A 26,991-nucleotide genomic window follows, 5' to 3' on the forward strand; every position below is an offset into this window, starting at 1 on the left:
GAAGTGACGACAGGCAGCCCGCCCCACCCGCGCGCTCGCTCTCTCTCTCCGGTGAGGAGAAGGTTGAGGGGACGGGAAAGTGGGCGGGGCGTGTCGTGGACGACGCGGGGACTCGCGTCTCGTGGGAAAGGGGCATTCCGCCGAAGGAGGGCAGCTCGCGGGTTCAGGAGCGGGTGAGTTTGTGGGGTTTTTCCTTGTGTTCTCCAAGGCGAACGCGGACTCTCGGGCTGCTTCCGTGTCGCCTCAGGCGAAGGCCGGGTTGGGGAGGGAGGGGGGAAGGGAGACTCTTTACCCCCCCCCCCAATAATGTTTATTAAGTTTCTTACACATATAACACACACTGTAAAACAAATGAAACAAAAATTAAAAAGAACAAGGGAGAAATAAAACAAACACAACAAATAACTACCAAAAAATATGAATAATACAAATTGATTAGTTAGTTAAACTTCCAACCTCATAAACATATTGCTTGACTTCCTCTGGTCCTTCCCATCTGAATTTCCTTGTAACTGGATGTAGCAGTTTTCCAACATTCAAAAACAATATTCCAATTATAATCAAATGTATTAACTTTTCTTAACATTATAGATCTCATTTATTTAATTAAATCTGAATTTAATCCTAGGCCTAATTGGTACTTTCAAGTAATTTCTAATATTACAATATTTATTCAAATAGTCTTTAGGTTTCTTCCAATCTTCTTGATATTCCTCCTCTTCCTGGTCGCGGATTCTTCCAGTGAGGTCAGCCAGCTCCATAAAGTCCATCATCTTCATCTGCCATTCTTCTGCACTTGGTAGTTCTTGTGTTTTCCATTTCTTGGCTATTAAAATTCAAGCAGCAGTTGTTGGAGGGAGACTCTTTGCTTAGACGAAACTTCGCTTGTCCGAAAGAAAAAAGATCCCGAGGAAGGCCTGCAGTTTTGGTTTGCTGTAATGTAACGGGTGTTATAGGGACGCGGGTGGCGCTGTGGGTTAAGCCACAGAGCCTAGGACTTGTCGGTTCGAATTCCCGCAATGGGGTGAGCTCCCGTTGCTCGGTCCCTGCTCCTGCCCACCTAGCAGTTCGAAAGCACGTCAAAGTGCAAGTAGATAAATAGGTACCGCTCCGGCGGGAAGGTAAACGGCATTTCCGTGCGCTGCTCTGGTTCGCCAGAAGCGGCTTAGTCCTGCTGGCCACATGACCCGGAAGCTGTACGCCGGCTCCCTCGGCCAATAAAGTGAGATGAGCGCCACAACCCCAGAGTCGGCCACAACTGGACCTAATGGTAGGGGTCCCTTTACCTTTTTAACGGGTATTATAAACACATGTCGTGAAGGAGGAAACCAGGAACCCGGGGGGAGACGGACTTGAAAAAAATATTGGGGGGCCCAGGCAAGCCCCGCCCTGCACAATTGATCGCAAGATGGGGTGCCCCCAGTGCTGGATTTACGTATAAGCTAAGCAAGCTAAAGCTTAGGGCCCCACTCTCTGGGGGGCCCAAAAAAATATAAAGGGGAAAAAACACAGCAACAGTGTATTGTGTTCTGTAGGCTCCTGTGATGTAAGCAATGGGCCCCGCCTGCTCCCTAAAATATCACTGCTTTGCTCATTTCTAAAGGAACTTTTGTTATTGCCAAATGCCAATGTGTTTGCATTGTTAAGTTTATTATGAATAAAAAAATCATGCTAAGTTAGAGCTTAATAATTATTTCACTATTAATATAAAAGGTAAAGGTACCCCTGACTGTTAGGTCCAGTTGTGGACGACTCTGGGGTTGCGGCGCTCATCTCACTCTATAGGCTGAGGGAGCTGGCATTTGTCTGCAGACAGTTTCCAAATCATGTGGCCAGAATGACTAAGCCGCTTCTGGCGAACCAGAGCAGCGCACGGAAATGCCGTTTACCTTCCCGCCAGAGTGGTACCTATTTATCTACTTGCACTTTGACGTGCTTTCGAACTGCTAGGTTGGCAGGAGCAGGGACCGAGCAACGGGAGCTCACCCCGTCACGGGGATTTGAACCGCCGACCTTCTGATCGGCAAGTCCTAGGCTCTGTGGTTTAACCCACAGCACCACCCACGTCCCTTTATTATTATTATTGGTTAAGATGAAAGAAAAGACAGTTTTATCTTCCAGAGCAGTTCTGTGCACAGGCTCTCAAGACGAATGGAGTGGTGGGAGAGCAGAGGAGGTGATATGTCATATCTTATCCCAACACCTCCCCGCCAGAGTGGTACCTATTTATCTACTTGCACTTTGACGTGCTTTCGAACTGCTAGGTGGGCAGGAGCAGGGACCGAGCAACGGGAGCCCACTCCATTGCGGGGATTCGAACTGCTGACCTTCTGATCAGCAAGCCCAAGAGGCTCAGTGGTTTAGACCACAGCGCCACCCGCGTCCCACTATTAATATACTTCTTAAATGTATTTCAGTTCAACAATTACTTCGATAAAATACATATTTTGTTATGTGCAAATACCTATTAGGTCCATAAATTACCATATACTGCGTAAAGGTAAAGGGACACCTGGCCATTAGGTCCAGTCGTGACCAACTCTTCATTATATTCAACACAAAAAATAGCCACAATTTGCTGTTGACGCAGCTGGACATATAAAGGGCCCCATTACCTCCAGTAGCTTAGGGGCTCATCAAACCTAAATCCGACCCTAGACGCCCCACTTGAATGGCAACACCCTCAGATATTTTATTGGGGTGCCCTCCTGTTTTCCCCACCATAAGCCCATGAGAAGAACCCCTGCAGGATCAGGCCAAAGGGAGGCCCCTCTAGCCCACCACCCTCTTCTCACAAGGGCCAACCAGATGACCATGGGGGACCCTTGGGAAGAGCCCTCCCTCTCCCCCCCACCAGGGACAGAGACCAAGATATACAATGTCCAGTGTGGTATTTGGAGAGTGGGGGGTTCCTGCTGGTGGATCTCTTGCTGGCAGGTTCCTAGTGCCCCACTAAGCAGCCGCTACTTTTCTTGTGAATGATTCTGGCCAGGATAGACCATAAGCAAACTTAATTCAATTGTCAGTTGGTTTCTGAAATGTAAAATATTGTGTATGGCGGCGGGGGGAGAGTTACAGTACTACTACTACTACTACTACTAATAATAATAGTAATGTGTTTTATTGTAAGGGGGCTAGTGGGTGGCTTTTTTGTTTTTCTTGTGTATTTTGTGGTTTTATATCTTGATATTATTCTGTGAACTGCCCTGAGACCCCCGGCTTTAGGGCGGCATATAAATTCAATTAGTAATAATAATAATAATACATATATATTGTAAGCTACATAAAACTGAAGCCAGCCCATCTTCTAAACACTGTAGGCTGTGGATGCCAATACACTTTCTTCTACATGCACCCTGCTCACCCCAGTAGGCTGGAGCCATCAACCCTGCTTCAGATTCCATATGTTTAAGAGATGAGGTCACCAAAAATTGGGGTCTTAAGATGCAGCAGCCCTGTTGTAAAACACCCTGTCCAAGCAGGCTTGCCCAAGCAAGCTCTTGAGCTTGTACATATTTCCTAAAATGTATTTAACTTCAGAAGCTATTTGAAAGGCTTAAAGAAACACATAAAACTATGTGTGTTGAAGTGGTTTTATATGTATTAGAAATGGAACTTACAACAAAATGTTGTCGCGTTTTCTCCCCCCTAACAGAAATGTTTCTATTCAAAATAGTAACTAGTTGTTCCCTCCTCTAAGATACTAAAATCTTTCTCGGAAGGTTGTTTTAAACTATTTTGTAGAAGTTTTAATTCTGTTACGATGTTTGCCTTCCTTGATTCCTTGAAGGCGTGTGTGAAGGAAGTTGCAAAACCTCAGTCCATCCCTTTTTGTGACTCTTTGGGTAACTTCCAGGTTCAGTGCAATGCACGTGTTCACGGTCACACACATATTAGATGTGCCTAAAATGGTATCTGTCTGTACTTTGTTTGTGAACTTGGTTTTTTAATTGGAGGTTGCAATTGCCTTATCAGATCTTTAAAAGAAACAAACAAACAAACAAAAACAACCCCACTTTAAAAATAAACAGCAGTGGTGCTATTCTGTGAACGTCTCCTGTTTTAGTCCAGGGGAAACCTGCAAATCTTATTTACTGCAATATTAATTTCTGCAGGGTGAATAAAATAAGAAAATAACTTATTTTTTAACAAATGTGAATGCCTTCAATCTCCTTTTTTGTTTTACTTTTTAAAAATTCACTTACTGGCTCCCCTCCCCTTTCTGTGTGTTAGTGTAAAGATATAACAGTAATAGCATTCTCCTTTTGCTTTAATGCAGGAAGCCTTTGAAATGAAGGGTGACCAAGGAACAATCTGTAGTAAGGAGAGAGGGTTTCTGTATGAATTCAGGGCTGGAAACCAACATTTTGTCCTTACAGTTCCTCTGAAATTCCCAGTTCAAGAAAGTGCTACCCATTTGCATAGGCACCTGATGCGTCCTTACAACTTGCCATGCTTCATAGAAAATGGTAAGGATTTCTTCTATACCATCAAACATAGACTTTCTCACAGCTGCGTAGGGCCTCTAAAGAACTTGGATTTCACATAATGCCATCTGCAGACGTCGGAGGGAGATACGTAGGTGGCCCATTGCACATGCAAAACTCTGTTTTTGGATGTAGGGAAGCTGAGGCTGTAACTCATAGCTGCTTATTTTGCCCTGCAGATCCAAGGGCGGCGGCGGGGGGGACACTCCTGTTGCGTATTCAGTCACATTATTTGGATAAAATGACCCACAAGATACTGTGATCACTTAAAATAATGGAATAATCACTTTTAAAGGGGCATTGTTTGCCACAGTGGCTAATAAACTATGTGCTTTATAGACATATTATCTGGATGGCATGGGATACATTCATGTGATTAATTGCACTGTTTAGCCCAAGACAGAGATAAGGGACTGGCATTTGTTGGAGTTCGACTCCCCTGTGCTTGGGTTTTTCTTTAACTCTGCCTTACTAGCTTTAATTTTGATCTCTGCTTTCCTCCCCTCCTCTTTAAAAAGTCGGTGGGGGGAGGGCTTCCTTCCTTCCCTCCCTTCTCTGAACTCTTCCTCCTCCCTTCTTTCCATAGCTGTCAAGTGTCCCTTATTTGAAGGGACAGTCCCTTATTCCAGCGCCATGCCCCTGGTGCTGTCCCTTATTAATGGATGTCCCTCAAATGATGTCCCTTAAATTTCAAAGGAAGCAGCTCCTCTCCCTCCCTCCCTGCCGGCCAGGGAGGAGGGAGGCTCCAACTGTGTTGCTTGGCTGTGTTGCTCACCCAATAAGAAGTCTAAGAACGACTTGGGGGGTGGAGCTTGCATGCCTTGTGTGTGGCTAGTTAATGCAAGCTGAGGGGGTTTTTGAATGCTGGACGCCATTTTGTTGCACGTGCTGCTGCAAACTTTGCAGTGCAAAGCCAGGCCGGGGAGCCATCTTAATTTGAGGCTGCATAGGCCTTGTGGTGCATGTGATTCAGATTCTATTCAGTTGAACCTCTGGTTACAAAGTTGGTTGGACAGTGTTCTCGAAGCTACCAGCATGAGTTTGACCAGACTGCAGGAGGACAGGAAGACTGGAGTGCCTGGAAGAGGTGAGGCTGCAGGTCCCTTATTTTGGCTGCTGGTCCCTTATTTTCAAGGCTGCTGGTCCCTTATTTTCAAATCTGTAAATTGACAGCTATGCTTCTTTCTGCTGTGGGAATGATCCCTCCACCTGTGAAGCAGACCTCCAAAATGTAATGCATAAAAATATTAAATCGGATATGAGGGATTTGAACACTAAATGTGTGGAACTTACAACCTTTCCTATGTATGTCCTCTTAGTAACCATTAAAAATTGAATTTACCCTTTATAAGGACTGTAAATTAATAAGATAAGCATTTCAGTTGATGGATGACCCAAAAACCCCCCGCCATTATTTCAGATTTAAAAGAATCCCTGAATAGATTCATTGAGGAGGAATCCATAAAAGATCACGATGAAGAAGCAGAAGCAGCCCTGGAAGCTGTAAAGTCCGGCAAAGTAGATTTACACCAACTGGCAAATGCTTGGGCCAAAACTTATACTGAGGTAAGAAGTCTCCATAGAATTATATATGCTTCAGAAGATGATGCTGGAACTTATTTTTGTAGCATACACATTCTTTACTGGATATTTCACTCTCTGAACCAACTACTGTTGTTTTGTCTCGATCAGGATCCATGCTCAGAGAATGAGTTTGCTTTTCCATTGTTCAGTTATTTGCCTTCCTCCCTTCTCTGGCTGTAACAAATGATGGTTAATTTGAACATAAACTACTTCGCAAGGCATTAACAACTAATTATTGCTAGAAGGCTGATTGAGTTTTCATCTTTAGCTTATGCCTTCTCTTTTTCTGCTATTACATGAATTGCTTTTTAGTTTGTTTGCTTTTTTCCTTTTGTAACAAACACTGGCAAAAATGTTATTAATGCATTATATATTAGATACTTAAGAACTGTGTGTGCTTACACAGAATCTTTTAAGTACAGTGGAACCTCTACTTACAGACGTAATCAGTTCCGGAGGTCCGTCCGTAAGTCGATCCAGGTCGCTGGTAGAAGTGCCGTTGTGTTCAGGCGCCTTCGGTGGCAGCGCACTTCTGCGCATGTGCAGACGGTGGCGGCCACTTCTGCGGGTGCACGAATCGCGGCAAACCCGGTACAGTGGTACCTCGGGTTACATACGCTTCAGGTTACATACGCTTCAGGGTACAGACTCTGCTAACCCAGAAATAATACCTCGGGTTAAGAACTTTGCTTCAGGATGAGAACAGAAATTGTGCAGCAGCAGGGGGAGGCCCCATTAGCTAAAGTGGTGCTTCAGGTTAAGAACAGACCTCCAGAATTAATTAAGTACTTAAGCCGAGGTACCACTGTATTTACTTCTGGGTTTGCCGCAGTCGCGACTTGGATTGGGCCCAAGTAGAGGCAGTCGTAAGTAGAGGTTCTATTCTAGTTGGTAGCACATGAATGGATTTAAGTTATTAACAGATAAAAAAGAGGGGTGGTACTGTTTTTTTCTTTCTGGGACTGATGGGAGTTATAGTTCAGAAGCATCTGGAGGGCTGCAGTTCCCCACTCCTATCTGTTTAAAGGTATGTGGTGCACTAACAAACATAATTTGATTACATCTATAATCTACCGTATTGCATTAAGTTTGCATTGATCAATAAAATCACTTGTACTAGGAAAGTACTGTTAAACACTGACAGTCTGAGCCATTGATATTACAGTGCTACCTCAGGTTAAGTACTTAATTCGTTCCGGAGGTCCATTCTTAACCTGAAACTGTTCTTAACCTGAAGCACCACTTTAGCTAATGGGGCCTCCTGCTGCTGCCACGCCGCCGGAGCACGGTTTCTGTTCTCATCCTGGAGCAAAGTTCTTAACCCGAGGTACTATTTCTGGGTTAGCGGAGTCTGTAACCTGAAGCATATGTAACCCGAGGTACCACTGTATTTAACATGCTGTTCACAATCTTTAATGCAGATAAAGAACATTTTAAAGTTGTCTTACTGCCTTTTCTAAAGATTCTTATAAACATAGAACATCAGTAATTATTCAAAACGAATGGGGTTTAAAAGGAAGAATGATACCGAATAATTTTTTGTGCCTCTGTGTTATTATTTATATTCATTTGTAAAAATATTTATATACTGTTATTCCTAAAAAAAATCAAGAGTGGTTTACAACAATTGTACAGGGCACATTATCATCATTTTATAATTTTCCAGGCAACATTGGAATATGCAAGACCGGAAGACCCAAACTGGGATGAAGATTTTGCAGATGTCTATCATGATCTTATCCATTCTCCTGCTTCTGAAACTCTGTTAAATCTGGAACACAATTATTTTGTTAGCATCTCTGAACTGATAAGTGAAAGAGATGTGGAACTGAAAAAATTACGAGAAAGGTAATTTTTTTTACTTGGCATTTTCTGTTAGTCCTAAAATTAGTGAGAAGAAAATAATCTGGTGTGTGTTATTTTTCTAAAGAACTACCAGAGATTTAAATACTGTCAGGTACTGAAGTACAAGTTGATTTTCTTTTTTTAATGCACCTCCTTTTTTAATGTACCGTTCCCGCCGAAGACAGTTTTTGAAGTTTCCCTTTGCCAGAGAGCTGAGTGTGTGTGACACTGTTGATTAAAAACAAATCTGCAGTCCTTTACAAGCTTAAAAGTACCGTATTTTTCGCTCTATAAGACGCACCAGACCACAAGACGCACCGAGTTTTTGGAGGAGGAAAACAAGAAAAAAAATATTCTGAATCTCAGAAGCCAGAACAGCAAGAGGGATCACTGCGCAGTGAAAGCAGCAATCCCTCTTGCTGTTCCGGCTTCTGGGATAGCTGCGCAGCCTGCATTCGCTCCATAAGACGCACACACATTTCCCCTTACTTTTTAGGAGGGAAAAAGTGAGTCTTATAGAGCAAAAAATACGGTAATGGTCATGGAAGGGTCTTAATAAGCCTCCTTATGAAGTTGACAAAACTAGTTTTAGGGTCATAGTTCTTTGGATCCTGGCCACTAGCTGTGTAGTATGGAATTTTCTGGAAACGCTTCATGGGGGCAGGTCACTATTCACACATTTAACTTGCGCGATCTCAGCTTCACACACTTGGTGGCTGGGCAACTGATACTGCACAAATAAAATTCACGCAAGGTAGACAGCTTCAAAGCTCTTTCTGTGCCCAGTTTTCCCCCCTGGGAAGAGAGAGCTTTTAAGCTTGTCAGATTTGCTTCCTGGGCTCTGTAAACCTCCCTACCTTTTCAAAGAAAGGAAGAAAGCCTATGCTAAATGGATATTGCAGCATGTAAACTGCCCTGCCCCATTATCTGGCTATGCTGGCTGTTGCAGTTCCTTTTTTATAAGAGTTTTTATTAATTTTAACATATAAATTACATTTTTTGGACTTCCATCAGCACCTCTGATGACCCACCGTTTTGACCACTTCTTATGCATTTCTTAATTTTATATTGCCTTTAATTGTTTTAACTAACCATCCTCCCCCGTATCCATTTTTGCAATAATTCCAATAATACTCCTCACAAATCTTCTTGCAAAGCTATAAACGTAGTCTGATCATCACAAATACTTTTCAAATAATCTGTAAATTTACTCCAGTCTTCTGTGAATTTCTGGTTCCGCCAGTTTCGAATCCTTCCTGTTAGTTTATCCAATTCTGCATAGTCCATTAGTTTCACCCTCCACCTGGCTATTGCAGTTCCAAACATCTGGAGGGCAGCTTACATAATGGCAGTGAGAGGAGACAAACCTTTTCTGGTGGCAGAAACCCTGTCGCGAACTCTCCCCCCAGGGAAATTTGACTTCCCCCCTCTTTGGTAGTTTTCATTCCACCAAGCCTTTAATGGTTTTTATTGCCGATTGTCTTTTATGCTCTTCTTCAAGATGCTGTTTTTAAGATATTCTCAACTTTTCTTCTATTGACATATGTTTATTGTGCAAGGGGGTGGTCTCTTGTCAGGGCCAAATTATGATGCATAACTATTTTTTACAAACGAACAAAAAAATTTTATATTTTTTTTTAACTTCTTTTTATTAAGTTTCATGTGAGTAACCAAAAAGGAAAACAAATTAACAGTTACAAAGAAAAGAAAAAGTACATAACAAATATCTAAACCTAACATAAAAATATTATCCATTTCCGTTACAGTTCTTTGTCTTCACGCTTGTCTCTTTATATCTTAGGAACTTAAATCATTCTTCTACACTCTGTTGACCTCCATCCCTCCCACTTTCAGGCTTCTTAATATGCATAATTTATTTTTCCTGCAGCTAGTGATTGTTAATGATTTGCACGTCGTAAGATTTATATCAGACCTGCTATAGTTTTTAGGCTTCTGTAGTTCCCTTCGATGTATATCATAAATTTGTTCCAATCATTAATAAACTTTGTATTTTTTTGGTTTCTGATTTTTGTGTCATTTTTGCAAGTTCAACAAATTCAAATCATTTTGTTTGCCAGTCTCTAATTGATGGGGTATTTTGGTTTTTCCAATTTTGGGCAATTAATAATCTGGCGGCGGCTGTGGCATACTGAAATAATATCTTATCTTCTTTTTTGATTTCATCCCCAATTATTCCTAGTAGGAATGCTTCCGGTCTTTTGGGAAACAAACAACATTTTTCTGACTAGATTTTTATTGTAGGCAAGGTGCTGAAATGGATAAGGTGATGCAACAGCTGGGGAAGTCGTTATCAGATCAAGACGTAAACATGCTGGCAGCACAACACTTTGAATCCCAGCAGGTAAATGAAGTACCTGGTTGGAATAAATGGGGCAGCTCATTTGTTGTTAATCAATTGGCTGACTCAACATCTCCTTTTAGGCTTTGGAGAACAAGTGGAACAATGAACTGAAGCAAACTACAGCTATCCAGAAACAGGAGTATCAGGAATGGGTGGTAAAGCTTCATGAGGATCTGAAAAACCCCGGCACCACTCTCGGGTACCCTTCTTTCTTAGTTTTCTTCTTAACTTACTGATTAGGGATTATATCTGTTAGTTACTAATTAGAAGGAGCAGGTTAGGGATGTTGGGGTCCCTCGCTTCTTCTGGCCAAATGTTGAATCTAGGTAAAGTTAAAGGGACCCCTGACCATTAGGTCTAGTCGTGACCGACTCTGGGGTTGCGGCGCTCATCTCGCTTTATTGGCCGAGGGAGCCGGCGTACAGCTTCCAGGTCATGTGGCCAGCATGATTAAGCCGCTTCTGGCGGACCAGAGCAGCGCACAGAAATGCCGTTTACCTTCCCACCAGAGTGGTACCTATTTATCTACTTGCACTTGCTTTAGAACTGCTTTAGATGCTTTAGAACTGCTAGGTTGGCAGAAGCAGGGACTGAGCAATGGGAGCTCACCCCGTCGCGGGGATTCGAACCGCCGACCTTCTGATCGGCAAGTCCTAGGCTCTGTGGTTTAACCCACAGCGCCACCCACGTCCCTTAATGTTGAATCTAGTCCTGGATTAATTTATGGAACTGTTATTTTATTTTAGTGTAGAAAATCCACACCCTAATGTGAACTAAAAGCACACAGGAGGTGGAAGAGCCCCTGATAGGACGTTACTCTGTCACAACAAAGGGGTTTGCTTGTGTTGCAAGATCAGCACCAGGGACTTAAATATGAAGGTGGCAGCTGGTTGCCTGTTGGCTATGTTTCTCTGTGCTATGCTGTTTGTTTTAACAAAGTGCTCAAAGGGGTGAGCACAGCTCTTCCCCTACCCATTTTGTCATTGCAACAACCCTGTGAAGGTAGGTTAGGCTGAAGGGCAGCGATTGGTTCAGGATCATCCAGCAAGCAATTACAGTTTTGTGGGGATTTAAACATTGGTCTCCCAGATCCTAGATGCGGGTGGCGCTGTGGGTTAAACCACAGAGCCTAGGACTTGCCGATCAGAACGGCGGCGGTTCGAATCCCCGCGACGGGGTGAGCTCTCATTGCTCGGTCCCTGCTCCTGCCAACCTAGCAGTTCGAAAGCACGTCAAAGTGCTAGTAGATAAATAGGTACCGCTCCAGCGGGAAGGTAAACAGTGTTTCTGTGTGCTGCTCTGGTTCGCCAGAAGCGGCTTAGTCATGCTGGCCACATGACCCGGAAGCTGTACGCCGGCTCCCTCGGCCAATAAAGCAAGATGAGCGCCGCAACCCCAGAGTCGGTCACGGCTGGACCTAATGGTCAAGGGCCCCTTTACCTTTACTCCCAGATCCTAGTCCAATACTCTTAACTGCTACACCACATAGGCTCTCTGTAGCTCTGCCTTTGAAGCTGTTGCAGTTCACATGGTTAGGGTAAAATGCCTGTTCCTATCAAATTAATAAATACGGAGGCAGTGGGGGACACAAAGCTTTTTCTGGCTTCATTTTCTTTTCTTTTTTATTTCAGTGATGAAATAAATGTCCAACCCAATCAGTGGAGAGAATCTGCAGAAGGCAATGGGAGGCTTTTTGAAGACCAGAGACAGCTGGAAGAAAGTTTCACTATTCATCTGGGTAAGTGAAAGATTGAACGTCCAGAGCTTTTTCTCACAACCACATTTTCATTCATTTCCAGATTGAACATGTTTGTCCACATATCCATATTCAATGGCTTAACACAAAAACAGGCCACAAATTACCAAAATTTGAAACATGTCTTAAGTTGTGATCTAAACCTATCTTGGTAACCACATCAGTGAGTAAAAATTCATTGAAAAGCTTGGCTGGTATTGATTACAACTTATGAAAAAGATTGTGCCAAGTGCAGATATTCCATCACTAAGTTTACTTAGTGTAAAGCAAATTTTGTGCACCAGCAAAAGTAATTCATTTTGGAAATCGCATCAGTGATGACTCATGTGTCTTCTCTGATAGCCCAAATGATTTTCTAAATGCAAATGGACCCAAAATGGGTTTATTTCATATAGACAGATGCTAAAACTGTCTGATTTCCCCTGAAGTCAGATTATTGTTTTCTAGATATTTTTGTATTCCACGCCCCTCTGCTATGGATTGAGTGGCTTGATATTGCTGCAATGTTAGCAGACTTGCTGCTGATCTCTCTCTCTGAACTGGTGTACTTTGCCTTCACCAGAACATTGCTACACTATGGTTAAGTAAATTTCTTTTCTGATCTGGGGTGACTCTACTGGGCTTATTTCACTACACATGTCTGTTCTTTCACAAGTTACTAAGGGAACTGCCATCAGCTCAGAGGCGAGAGGTGGAAGGGCAGTTGTGTTACAGGGAGCCTCCGAAGATCTTGTGAAGCAGCTCCTCCTCTGGCGAGGAGGAAAGCCCCGCCTCCAGTGGGGAGGGGGTGCTGGGATCAGAAGATGCTAGGGAGAGCCCCAACACTGAGCCTGAGCAAACCGTAGAGGAGGGAAGTACCCCTTTGCCAGCGCCCACTCTGCGCAGGAGGTTTGGGCGCAGTGAGGGGAGGAGAAGGTTGGGGGTCACATGACTGTTATGCTGGGGGAGGTACAAGGACTGGCCACACCAAGATTCTGCTAGCGAATGAGTGGACATGGACTTGCGACGCTCTGCACTGTAAATAGTTTGTATTAATAATAAAACCTGGAAAAGACAGGTTGGAGTCTTGCCTGTTTGCTCTCGAGCTACCACACCAGCATCTGACATAGATGCATCTGACCTTTGGGGAGAGAATGTGTGTGGTTAGATATTAAAAGCTAACAGTAGTTAAACATCTTTAAACTGAGACATACAGTATAGTTCTGATCTTTGCTATTGCTCCCTCTATATGTGGGATCAGATAACTGGTTTTACAGTGTATTTTAGATTAGCTTTAGCCCCAGCAGTAGAGTATCTGGACATGCTTATATAATTCACTTTTCCTGAGGTGATTTGAGCTCCTTTTGGTCCTTCTCCCACTCCCTGTCTCTCGCACACACATCTTATTTTTTCCTCCTGCCTAGGAGCCCAATTGAAAACGATGCATAACTTGAGACTGCTGAGGGCAGATATGCTAGACTTCTGCAAGCACAAGCGCCATCACCGCAGTGGAGTCAAACTCCACAGGCTTCAAACGGCACTGTCGCTTTATTCAACTTCTCTTTGTGGCCTGGTCTTGTTAGTGGATAATCGCATCAGTTCGTACAGTGGGATCAAAAGAGGTAAGTCGTCCTCATTGAATTGGATTTCTTCCTGTTGAGTTCAGGTCAAGAGTTATATAACTACTTCCTTTTTTTGCCCGAACTAACATATAATTGATCATTTGACAGCCACCTCTCATTCGATATAATGAAGTGCATCACACAGACCAATAGTTGTAAGAATGAAAAATGGGATAAATAACATTCTGTTTAGCTGTCAATTAACACTATTCAGTAGTCAGGTTTGCACCCTTTTTTCCTTGCTGGTTTTAAACCATTGGTTTTTAATTTAAATCGAAGCCCTCCTGCATGCTAGAACCTTTCCCCGACACCTAGTCTTCTATGTGAAGGGAATGTTTTTACACAGAAAAGTATTCAATCGTGTGAACTTCTGGCTCATAAACCAGGTTCTTCTCCACTGAGATCTACAATCTTTCTTTCCTTTCTTCCAGATTTTGCAACAGTTTGCCAGGAGTGCACAGACTTCCACTTCCCTGGGATTCAGGAACAACTTGAAGTTGTTCAGCAGGTTGTACTTTATGCCAGGACACAACGCAGCAGTAAATCCAAGAGACTGCATGGTCAGTACTAGTTGTAGTTGCTTTCCTTCAAATATAAACTGAAAGCGATTTCTAGTGCCCTTGCCAGTAAAAACAAGGGAAATAAGCATTTCAAGAGTGTCATTTAAGAATACATTTCTGCACACAGAAGTTTTGTTTTAATTCTCAAGTTTCAATTGATCGCTGCTGCTTGAGTTATAAATGTTCCAGTTGCTTCTTCCTTGTTTATGTAGAAAATAATTTGATCTTTCCTTGTGTGACATAATATATAACCAAGATACATTCAGTTACATATGATGTACTAATTTTTTTATATAATTTACAGATTCAGGAAACAGAAACAATGGCAATGAAGATAAATCTAAGAACATAGAACAAAACCTATCAAATATTTTGCCTGGTACGTTTAGTTGTGCAGTTTCTTCAGTTAGATGCGTTCCTTGCTAGAATTCATATTACAGTGTTTTTTAAATTCCTGTGTCAATTTATCATTGAAAGCTACTTGCCAAATATGCTTTAACTGAAAGGCACCCCAGAGTTTCCCAGTGCTAGGCAATTTTGAGATGGGCCACAACCAGTAACCTAATTCAGTTCTCTGTGAATTAAAGAATGATTTGTGTCATCTTGAAGCACAAAGGGAAGAAGAGCTAGCAAAGGATCTGGTTTAATAGGTTGCTGTGTGATTTGGGTAAATACTATCTTCCAAAAATCTGCCACTCTGGCATAGTCCTCTACAGGTGAAAAAGCACTTCCTTAACCTGACAAACCCACCAACAATATGAAGAGAGACTCCAATGAATATAATTCAGGTGAATTGGAGTCCTGTGCCATCAGGCTAGTCTCCTGTACTTTAGCAGAGATAGAATGTAAATGAGGTCGAGATCACATAGCTTTCCATTCAGCTTCAGTAATTTTAATATTCATGTCCTCCCGTAGCTGACAAGATTCAGAGCAGTCTGGATATTGGAAATACAGCAACATTTTTTAAATTTCCACAATCGCCCCCTTATTTCTCTAAGGTAATGTCTCTCATAGACTTTCGAACATTGTCAGAAATTGAGGAGGACCACAACTGACAGAGAAGACTTGGGCTTTCTGAAACCAGGAAACTTTTATACTTTATAGTAAGGAATCCAGCATTTTAGCTAAAATTTGTTTGTTTTGTCAAATCTTTCTACTGTGTGGTGCCCTTTTCCTTCCAAACCAGAGAACTGAGAGTAGTTCTCGGGGGTTTTAAAATTTAGGTGGTTTTTTAAAAAAGTAGAAGTGAAGATGTAAAAGGACTGAGCTCTTGGGCCATCTCTTCCGAGTCGTGTCAGACTCAGGAAAGGGTTTTTAAAGTGAAGCAGAAATGGCAAGGCAAAGAGGCAGGGAGGAAAGCGTGTCGTTTCCACTGAAACACACAGGAATTTTTAGCATTACAAGTCAGTACTTGTAATAGTTGACCTAATTGACAGGAGTCAGAATAAAGACTAATGACATTCCAAATCTCTTACACTGTTCACTAAAGGATTCAAAAATATTCTGCCACTTTTAAAAAGTAGAATCAGATATATACCTGGGAAGAATTTAGAATAAAAACATAAACTTTGGCAGAATCATTGTTTTCAAGGCTGCTATATGCCCAAGCCAATATAAATTGAGAGTGGTCCAATTTGTAATATCTTTCTCAATAGAAACTGCCAAAGGAGTAAAATTGTGTTTCACAGTCAAGAAGTTACAATATCAAATGAATTTGTAAGTCCACTGTTGCACTGCCGTGTTTTGACTATGTTCTATTTGTCCACACATGTAAATGTTAAATAGCACGGGGTACATTTTTACACTTTGCCATGTAATCTTGCCAAAAAACAACACGAACTATATTTAATTCTTTTCTAATAGAACACATCTGATATCCAGAATTGGGATGTAATGCTAAAATACTTTCCAACATTTTACTCCTTTCATAGGTTTGGTTTTAAATTTATCACTAAACTTATTGTAACATTTTTCCCTTAGGAGAATTTTACATCACCCGTCATTCAAATCTCTCTGAGATTCATGTTACTTTTCACCTCTGTGTGGATGATAATGTGAGGTCAGGTAATATTACTGCCCGAGATCCTGCAATAATGGGCCTACGAAATATCCTCAAAGTGTGTTGCACACATGACATCACCACAGTTAGTATTCCTCTTCTGCTGGTACACGATATGTCTGAGGTAAGCAACTTATCACCAGTGACTGCTTTTTCCTGTTTAACAGTATTGTGGCTGACCCTGCTAGTCTAGACCTGCTAGTTTCCTAAAGTGGTGGGCATCGACCCACAGTCAATAAAGCCCTAGGAGTCTAAAGGTTCCTGGAGTAGAAAAGCCGTTTACAAGATATAATGTGGAAAACCTAATTGGGAGCTGTGATCTTCAGAAATAAAGGTCATGGGCATATACAGAGTGCATCTCCCTTGCTACTGAAAAGCCTCTATATTTAACAAGATTCCGCAGTGCGGCAGTGTTCTCAGACCATACTGTATTGCTTTTTTAAAAAGTATACAGGAGAAGAGTTTCAGTTTTAAAACCATTGTGAGGTGTGTGGGGTCTTTTTGCAGTATCAAAAAAAATATTCATTATTTCCTCCAAAGATACAGCTATAAAAGCAAGCTGCCTTCTGGAAAACTTCAAGGAGCTTTTAAAAAGGCTTTGGAGCTTGCCTTCAAAGCTATATTCCCGCCCCCATCACCACAAACACATACTTCAGGCCTCCTTGCTGCTGCTTAATGCCATCATTTTAAGAAGTTCTCGACACCGTTTGAAAACCTGTGTTAAAAATGGGAGGAGGAGCAAGCACTCTCTCCCACAATTATTTTTTTCTCCCATCTCAAATGGAGTAGGAACATAAGTAAAATAGTCACATTTTGTTCACTGGTATTCTGTCTCCCTCTCCCTGCTTGCTTAGGGTAGCTAGCCTAGCTAGAAATAATAATAATAATAATAATTTTTATTTATACCCCGCCCTCCCCAGCCAAGGCCGGGCTCAGGGCGGCTAACAAGCAATAATAAAAACAAGTTGAATGAATACAACTTAAAAACGAGATTAAAATACAACAATTAAAATATTGAAACATTAAAATATTAAAATGCAGCCTCATCACAGGAGGAGAAAGGAAAAAAGAAAGAGGGGGAGGGAATCAAATTGACTCCAAGCCAAAGGCCAGGCGGAACAACTCTGTCTTACAGGCCCTGCGGAAAGAAATCAGATCCTGCAGGGCCCTGGTCTCATGAGACAGAGCGTTCCACCAGGCCGGGGCCAGAGTTGAAAAGGCCCTGGCTCTGGTTGAGGCTAATCTAACTTCCTTAGGGCCCAGGACCACTAGGGTGTTGCCATTTATGGACCTTAAGGTCCTCCGTGGGGCATACCGGGAGAGGCGGTCCCGTAGGTACGAGGGTCCTAGGCCGTGAAGGGCTTTAAAGGTCAAAAGCAGCACCTTAAATCTGACCCTGTACTCCACCGGGAGCCAGTGCAGCTGGAAAAGCACTGGGTGAATATGCTCCCATGGCAGAGACCCCGTGAGGAGCCTCGCTGAAGCATTCTGCACCCGCTGGAGTTTCTGGGACAGCTTCAAGGGCAGCCCCACGTAGAGCGAATTACAGGAGGTGACCTGGAGGTGACCGTCGCATGGATCACTGTGGCCAGGTCTGGGCGGGAAAGGTAGTACACACATTCATGGGACTCTGCAAAATGTAGTGTGTTATGTCGCTCGGTAGGCACATCCTGCGAGGAAATAGCTCTGGGCACAGTCAGAATCTAGAATCAATTCTGATTGACTTATTAGGGCTTGATAATACCTGCCCTCTCCGGTTTATTAATAGGATTTTGTGCTGTGTGCTCATTCCAATATTGTGATAGGCGTGATTATTAATAGATGGCAACTTCTGCTATTCAACAAACACACAATTCCCAAGTGTTCATTGGCTTTTTTCTGGCAGTATGTTGCATCATGATCCTTAGAAAAAATGTCACCGGTATTCACAAGAATACAGTGGTACCTCTAGTTACGGACTTGATTCGTTCCGGGGTGCCGTTCGCACCCCAAAAAGTCCACAACTAGAGTGCCGCTTACACGCAGGGCACGATAAAGCGCTTCTGCACATGCGCGCATGCGGTGAAACCCGGAAGTTTGTATCCTGAAAAAACTCAACTGGAGACTGACGTAACAAGAGGTACGACTGTACTCGAAAATGGGATTTCTCTGTTAGCCTACTGACGTATGCCCATGTGTGTGATATGTGAAAATGCATAACAGAATGATGGGGTCCCTCCAGAGAAACGGGGGAAATTCGTGACCCCTCCTTAAGAACAACTCTTTTGGTGTGGAAGGAGGGGAATTTGGTTTTCACCCAGGGATGTCTCCACTCACCCTGATATTGGATCACCCTGCTTTTTGACTCTTGGATAATATCAGCAGTTCCAGGCCTAGGAATCAATGGGAGTCTATAGAATGGGTGCCAGTAAGGAGGAGGTTCTAATTGCATTGCTAGAGAGGACTCCTGCATGATAGGGTCACTGGGTTGGGCTCCAGCTCCACCTGGTGGACAGGCAGGAAGTGGGTGTCTCTTAATCAGCTTTTGCTTCCACCTGAGGCATTCACATCACTCTTTGTCAGGGGTCCACAAAGTTCCTTGTGGCTTGGGCCAGTTCACGGTCCCACAGACGCCGCGGTGGGCCGGAGTTTGTGTATGTGCGCATGCGCAAATGCTATTTCCGGCGCTCCTTCCAGCGCAGAGGAGACGTGCGCAGTTTCCCATTGGCTGCAGGAGCTTCCTGCAGCCAATGGGAAGCTGGTCAGCATCACGGAAGGCGGTTCCCACTGTGCTCTGCACCGGTTTAGCGTGGCACACGGGAGCCGACCGAGTGGGAGGCGAGGGTCCATGGGCCGGTTAAATGACCCCAATGGGCTGTTTGTGGCCCATGGGCCTTAGGTTGCCAACCCCTGCTCTTAGTTCTAGCTAATTCTACATTTTTTTCCCACTCCTCTGAAATCCCTCTCCATCCATCTGTCGTCCAGATCTTCCAACCTCCCTCCATTTGGAGTGGCAGCTTCCTCCCACCCTTTTCCACCTTTCCTTTCCTAAACATTTTTTTCAGCTTGTTTAGCTAAAAAAATGAAGAAGAAAGGGCTTCCCCTCTTTCTCCTTCCTCTTCCTTTCTCTGCTCAATGGACTGTATTCAGGGAAGTGGACTTGGATCACAGCCTGCCCATGACCCATAGAGCCGTTCCACATGGTTCATGATCAGGCCCATGTCTTTCTTGGGTGAGCATGTCTGTAACTCCCCTTGCCTGCACAAATGTCGACAGGGCAGCAGCCTCCAGCACTTTTCAGCAACTCAGGACCCCCCCGTGGGCCACAAGCAAGATACAGTACCTTGACTAGGTATTGATACATCGCCCAGGACTGGTTTGAGGGCCAGAGCATGATGGGGCTTTCACCTGGCGGTATATCGTGGGTGAAACCACTGCCGTCAGGTGTAGGCACCATCACACACTGGCCCTTCAACCGAGGGGGAAACGAGGCGCAGAGGATTGAGTTCCATTGGCCCTGGCCCCATGGCTGATGGAGCTTGTAACAACCTCTGTGCAGTGGCTGCAAGTGCCACATAATGCTCATTCCTCACTTGTAAGAAAGCCTCTCCTCTTCCCAGAGGGGAGGTGTTGTGAGGGGGAACCGTTCCTGTGTCAGCAGGGGGGCGTGTTTGGTCCCCGGCTGCTGCCCCGCCCTGCAGTGGGCCAGCCAATAGGGTTGGCCTGGGGGCAGGGTTTAGCCGCATTCAAGCAGCCGCGGCAGCCTCCGCACCTCATTCTGCTTCCTAGAAGACATCAGATCACCCGCCCGCCCACCCTTTAGGCTAGGTTTGTGCTCTTGACCTTGCCATGGACCTTGGTTGGTTGCCCAGGGGGCCTGGTAGGAGTTTTTGTCCATTTGGCTAAATTGGCACCAGCCTCTTGCTTTTTTGCCTGTTGTTGTTTAGTCGTTTAGTCGTGTTCGACTCTTCGTCACCCCCTGGACCAGAGCACGCCAGACACTCCTGTCTTCCACTGCCTGCCGCAGTTTGGTCAAACTCATGATGGTAGCTTTGAGGACACTGTCCAACCATCTCATCCTCTGTCGTCCCCTTCTCCTTGTGCCCTCCATCTTTCCCAACATCAGGGTCTTTTCCAGGGAGTCTTCTCTTCTCATGAGGTGGCCAAAGTATTGGAGCCTCAGCTTCACAATCTGTCCTTCCAGTGAGCACTCAGGGCTGATTTCCTCAAGAATGGAGAGGTTTGATCTTCTTGCAGTCCATGGGACTCTCAAGAGTCTCCTCCAGCACCATAATTCAAAAGCATCAATTCTTCGGCGATCAGCCTTCTTTATGGTCCAGCTCTCACTTCCAGACATCACTACTGAATTGCCTACCTCGTAGCAATTTGTCACAACTTTTCCGATTTTGGTGGTTATGCACTGGAATATGTGTTGGGGGGTGGGGGGTGGCCTACCCCACCCCATTTTGGGTATTCCGTTAAAGGAATCCGGCAGTCGTGGATCCTGTCCGATTCCCTTGCTGGTGGCTAGGGCCACGGCATGACCCCCGGTAACATCAGGGGAAGCTTCCAGTTGTATTTGCATCAACAAGCTCCTCCCACTGGTTGTTAACCTTCAAATCACCCCCCGCTGCGCAGGTGGGGTCGAATATAGGTAGTTTGATCCAGTGCCTAAGCCAATAACACTCACATGCTGTAACCAATGAAAGTTGTGGCCTTTTTCAGCCCGTTAACCTAAAATACTTGTGTCCATGTCCGTTACTTCTCCACTACACGGGTTAGGGTCCTCGACTCACAAATCATTTTCATTGTGGAAGCACCTGTACTTTGGATCTCCTTACCTGATGACTCCAGGCAGGTGCCTTTGTTGTGCTTTTTGCCAGTTGTTAAAACATTATTGTTTAGACAAGCCTATCCAGACACATTGACATTACCATTTTTTAATCTCTTTTTAGTCTATTGTTAATTTTAATTGTTTGTTGAATGTTTACACTTGTTTTTGCCTGATTTTTATTTACAATTCTCAGATTTCTTGTAAACTACTTAGAGCTTTTCTTACAATCCAGCGGTGTATAAATTTTGTTAAATAAGATAAACAAACGGTGCTGTTCTGAGAAGATTAATTTTATAGATTTAAATTCTGTGCTGTTCTCTGTGCCCCAGCTTATTTTTATTCTGTGCATACCCAAAATGACAAGTACACACGTTGTCATCCAAAGCAGTCACCATCCAAGTGTCACATCCTGTTTCTTCCAGAAAGCCTTTTATGGCATCATCTCGTAACCTCACTGACTGCCAAATGTGCTGCTAATTTCCCTTCAGAATAACAGGACCTTCCTTTTTAGAGTCTGGTTTTTATCTTTGCCAAGACGCAGATCAAAACCACCGGCAAACACCCACGTTGCATGTGAGCAAGAGAGCGTGTGGGCAGATGAAATTACAATGGAGATCTAGTATTTCTTCCGCTAAGCCTGAAAAATCCCTATATCTGTATTCCGTTATCCCTTGCTACTCCTTCTGATTCATATATTACATAACCCCAAGGGCTAAGTAAACAGACGTTGAGGATTTGCATCATCAGAAAATTGATTCTAAATGTTTCCAGTTTACAAGATGTTTTGTGGTTTTACCTTCAGTCTGTATTTTATACATATTCACTGAATCTAGGTATTTTAGTCTTGCTATCCTTGTAGGACATGGTGGGACAGATTTGGCTGCTTCCCAACAATGAGTCTGGAATTTAACCTGAATTTAACAGTTATTTATTTTATCAAATGTAAGCTTTGGCTTTCTCTACTAGGTCCTCAAGGTGGCTAAGTCAATAAGAGTGAAAATACAACATAAAACAAAAACCAGTAAAAAGCACAGATGCTAACTGATAAAGCAGCAAGATAAATGCAGTCATCAGCCGATGTAAATTGGTGTATTTTGAGAACCCAGGAATGAATTTACAGAGCTTATTTATTAGCAGACTTATGAAATGATTGGGACCCTTAAAGTGCTTTTGCAGTATGATGACATAGTGCATGGCAGGGGAGCAGATTTAATCACAGTCTAGTTTGACTGCGGCGTGATAGAATCAGAGTCGGAGAGGATCTTTTAGGCCATGTAGTGCAACTCCCACTTGATAGAACTAGATCATCCTCAAGGTGACTGTCCAGCCTCTTCTTGAAGACCTCTAGAAAGTGAGAACCCACAGACCTTCTAGAGACTTGGTCCCATTGCCCATTGTCTCACTGTTAAATGAAACGAGACTTGTATAAATAAAGATATTGGGGGAGGGCAAGCAACAGGCAGTGGTTTGGGGTGAGGATTGAGTGAACAGAGCAACCATATTTTCCATAAATTTGAGATGTTAAAGTTGGATGAATGAAGAAATGGTGACAGTTAACTTGTTGCAATGGCTTATTAATTTGAGTCATTTGCTGAGTGTCTTGATCTGTATATAAACCCCCTGCTATTTAATTGATAATTAATCAATTTTAATTTTTGTTTTTTTATTTTAAGGAAATGACTATATCCTGGTGTCTGAAAAGGGCAGAGCTTGTATTTAAGTGCGTTAAAGGTTAGTAGTGCACAGTCATAGTCTACATTTTTTGGAAATGCCAATTTCAAGAGTAATGGGAAATCCTTAACTCAGTGAGCACGTGCATTGCAAGCAAAAATTTCCAGGTTCAGTCCCTGGTATCTCTGGTTACAAAGCTCAAATAGTACATTTCGGAAAGACCTGAGACCTTTGATAGCACTAGACTAGACTAAATCAGCGTGAGACAACTTCGTATGTTCAACTAAAGTAGTGGTTTCTGAACTGTTTGAAAACTAGACTTAACTACTATGCAGATGTGTGTGGAATTGCAGCCTGAACCACACTGGATATCAATATTATTATTTTCTTCTGAACGGAGTATCCATCATAAAATCCACTATGCCAAGAGCTCTTTGTCTTATTGAGCTTTTCAAGACAAGAATAAACTCTTTGGGCCTTCCCGTTGAGAATACCAGATAGACACCATAAACATAGAAGAAACTGCTCTGTATAATCTACCGTATTTTTCGCTCTATAGGACGCACTTTTCCCCCTCCAAAAATTAAGGGGAAATGTGTGTGCGTCCTATAGAGCGAATGCAGGCTGCGTGGCTAAGCCCAAAGCCAGAACAGGGAGACGGAGCACTGCGCAAAGCCTCCACAGGGCAGTGGGGTGAAGGCACCCCGCTGCTCTGCGGAGGCTTCAAAGGCTGTGCTCCGGGGGCTTCAGGCAGCTATCCGCAAGCCTTTGGAGCGCGGCAGGAGTTCCCGCTGCCTCCAAAGGCTTGCGGATGGCCGCCTGAAGCCTGGAGAGCGAGAGGGGTCGGTGCACACCGATCCCTCTTGCTCTCCTGGCTGCGCTTCGCTGGAGAGGCGCTGCACAGTTTTCCCTCTCTGCGCAGCACCCCTTCAGCAAAGTGGGAGGAGAAATGGCAGGGGCTGAGCAGAGAGGGGGAGAATTTATTTTTCCTGTTCTCCTCCTCCTATGGTCTGGTGCGTCCTATGGTCCGGTGCGTCCTATAGAGCGAAAAATACAGTAATAATAATACATTAGGTAAGACCATGTTGACTTGTTTCTCTGCACTAAGGAAATGCAGCCTGCTTCCAGTCCCAGCCAAGCCTTGTATGAAAAGCAACATGTTGCAGGAAGCTGTCCTTGCTTTTGGGGCTGTGGACAATGTAGTGTGGGGAGATAGGAATTCCTCTCCCAAGGATGTTCCTTTCCAGTTCTATTCCACATTGAATTGTACTAGCAGAACCACTGAAAGGCTGCACTCCTGTAGGTGGAACTTGGGCAAAAGCTTGTACGCTTGACTCAAGCCAGTTCCTTTCACGTTGTGATGTGAAGCTGTTGTAGAAAACTGGGAGCGCCTAACTGGCTTTGCTCAGTCAGGTGGCTTAATCGCAGAAGCCAGGTTCTATTATATACAGTCCTGGTTGGAGCCATGAATTACGGGCTCACTGTGTTTTTGAATTCCTTCCAGGATTCATGATGGAAATGGCTTCATGGGACGGGGGGATTTCTCGGACGGTTCAATTCCTGGTACCGCAGGTAAGTTAATGAAGACACACACACACACACTTTAAATTTTGTTATGTTCTAGAACAGAAATTTTGATAGGTTCTAGAACAGAAATGGTTCATAGATTGCCCTGAGTGGTGGTGCTATTTTTAAAAAAATAAAATTAAAATCTATCAACTTTATGCCAAAAGGCACCTCCCAATCCCATGGTTTTGTTAGTATTTTAAAAAATAAATAAAAATAGTGTGGTTTATCAGATGGAATGCCTGACCTGGATTCGAATCTCAGTTCAGCTTTGGAACTCCCTAGTTTATATCCCAGCTTACAGGTTCATTGTACAGATAAAATGGGGACGGTCATCATATATGTTGCCCTGAGCTGCTTGGAGCGAGGGTGGGATAAAAATATAATTAAGTGGCTATTTGTAGCTGATAAGCAGAACTTTGCAAATATGTGGCGTAGATTCACACATTTTGTAAAATAGCTGTTTCTTTAAAATAAACAGAGTTTATTTTGTGAAATGAGAGGCGTGTTTTATTTATTGCTGGGATGAATCTGAATAGTTGGAAATTCCCTCTCCCACTGGATGTGTAGACTGCCCTTATGAAGCTCTTTCGGGAGGAAGAGCTGGATATAAATTAAATAAATAAAAATTTAAAAGTTGCAAGGAAAGCTCAGAGGCTTACATTGTGTTTGCGTTAGAGAGAACAAGAAACATATTTACTCTTTGGCTCTCTTCCTTTTTATTACAGAGTATTTCTGAAGAAATGTTTTATCAGCTGAGTAATATGTTGCCACAGATTTTCCGTGTCTCATCTACGCTCACTCTGACATCCAAACACTGAGTGCCATCAAATAATCTGAAAAGGAAATATAGGAAGACAACACTGGATCCATTTTAATACATTAATCATCTCCTCTTTAATGATAACCACCTGAGTGTGATTATGGTGTAAATTCCTTGAAAAAGCTGGGATTCAAGACATACTTTAAAGCTTGCACGAGGGGAAGTGGTTTGGTATGTTGATTTCCCGCCCCTCACTTTTGTCTGCATGCCCTCTCACCATATTATGGGATGTTTTGGGTCCTCCAAGCTTCAGAAGCATTAGGGAGAGAGGGGCAGTAGGGAGTGTGGTAGAAGCCTAATTGATGTGTGAAATACAACGGTGGAGCTCTGGGTCAAGCCGTAATGTATTTTCCTGTACATAAATATTGTCAAAGAGATATAAATACTTTTTAAAAAAATGGATCTCTTGACAAATGTGTTGATACTTTGTATGGAGTGTAACCTTGATCTAATTTACATTGTTGACATTTGACATTCTTTGCATTTTTTTATATGTGCAGAAATGGCTACAACTTGCTTCAGCGCACAGGTTGCAGTCATAAGCTTATGTAGGCTGGTGGCCGCTGCTGGGAACAGTGGTCTATAGCACTGTTGTCATCCCCCCCCCAAAAAAAACGTTTCGGGCAACTTACCCGTGGCCAGATGCCATGGCTTTGTGCATTTGACCTGCTCACATTCCACCTCATTGGCTGCTAGGAGCCAGGGAAATGCACAATTTTAGGAAGACAGAATATGGGTTACCAAGGGGAAGGGATTTAGACATAACACTGCTGTTTTCATTTGCAGCCATGTGTATATTGTAGCATCTGACCTTGTTAAGGAGCAAGTTTGGCAAGTCCACTGCAACTTCCTTCCAAGCGGAGTGCTGGTTTAATGGAGCAAGATACTTTTCTATTCCTGCATTATTATACTTGTTCCGTAATACGTAGTAAAGCATGAAATATGATACGTAAGCCCGTTAGTAGTATGATACATTTAAACAAAATGAGAGGAGAATCACCTTCCTTGCAGATAGCAAATGAAAAGTAATGATCATTTCTCACCATCCTACATTCGTGCCACAAGATTTGTGTGGTGCGGTACAGTTCTGAGGCCTAGGTCACGCTGTTTCATTCTTTTACTGATCGTTCTTGTAATTGTCACCCATTTCTAGAAATGACTTTTCCTTTCCGAGGTACAGTGTTTTGGTGTTGGGATAAGATATGACATATCACCTCCTCTGTTCTCCCACCACTCCATTCCTCTTGAGAGCCTGTGCACAGAACTGCTCTGGAAGATAAAACTGTCTTTTCTTTCATCTTAACCAATAATAATAATAAAGGGACGTGGGTGGCGCTGTGGGTTAAACCACAGAGCCTAGGACTTGCCGATCAGAAGGTCGGCGGTTCGAATCCCCGTGACGGGGTGAGCTCCCGTTGCTCGGTCCCTGCTCCTGCCAACCTAGCAGTTCGAAAGCACGTCAAAGTGCAAGTAGATAAATAGGTACCACTCCAGCGGGAAGGTAAACAGCATTTCCGTGTGCTGCTCTGGTTCGCCAGAAGCGGCTTAGTCATGCTGGCCACATGACCTGGAAGCTGTACGCCAGCTCCCTCAGCCAATAAAGCGCCGCAACCCCAGAGTCGGTCACGACTGGTCCTAATGCTCAGGAGTTAACCTATAATACTAAATAACCTGAAACACTCGAAGAACATGACTCAAATAAACCATGAAAAGCATCAATAGCCCATGCTGTGGGACAAACGCCACCTTGTCCTTGTCTTCAGACTTCACATCAAATGAATGGATCAGTGTGCAGAATCTAGCAACTTTATTTGTGAGTGGCTTGAAATGAAATTTATTACGGTCCCAGACCCAGCTTCACATA

At 43.5% G+C, this 26,991-nt stretch overlaps 1 protein-coding gene across 3 annotated transcripts; it reads left to right on the top strand.

Moving 5' to 3' along the window:
* The first annotated feature begins 29 nt into the window (after positions 1-29).
* On the top strand, positions 30-26,080 carry C5H12orf4 (chromosome 5 C12orf4 homolog). 3 transcript variants are annotated; one of them, XM_053387722.1, is made up of 15 exons: positions 30-173; positions 682-799; positions 4,284-4,469; positions 5,908-6,053; positions 7,738-7,919; positions 10,179-10,278; positions 10,359-10,477; positions 11,910-12,016; positions 13,438-13,635; positions 14,067-14,195; positions 14,500-14,574; positions 16,176-16,378; positions 22,741-22,798; positions 24,243-24,310; positions 25,033-26,080. In XM_053387722.1, exons 3-15 carry the CDS (start codon positions 4,292-4,294, stop codon positions 25,123-25,125), a joined length of 1,656 nt encoding a protein of 551 aa, XP_053243697.1. In that variant the 5' UTR covers positions 30-173; positions 682-799; positions 4,284-4,291; the 3' UTR covers positions 25,126-26,080. The 3 variants fall into 3 exon arrangements, with proteins under 3 accessions (XP_053243697.1, XP_053243696.1, XP_053243695.1); XM_053387721.1 differs by having other exon boundaries at positions 743-799; XM_053387720.1 differs by lacking the exon at positions 682-799 and having other exon boundaries at positions 4,280-4,469.
* Positions 26,081-26,991: the final 911 nt, after the last annotated feature.

The sequence above is a fragment of the Podarcis raffonei genome, chromosome 5, assembly GCF_027172205.1.
Source record: "Podarcis raffonei isolate rPodRaf1 chromosome 5, rPodRaf1.pri, whole genome shotgun sequence".
In the NCBI taxonomy this organism is placed as follows: domain Eukaryota; kingdom Metazoa; phylum Chordata; class Lepidosauria; order Squamata; family Lacertidae; genus Podarcis; species Podarcis raffonei.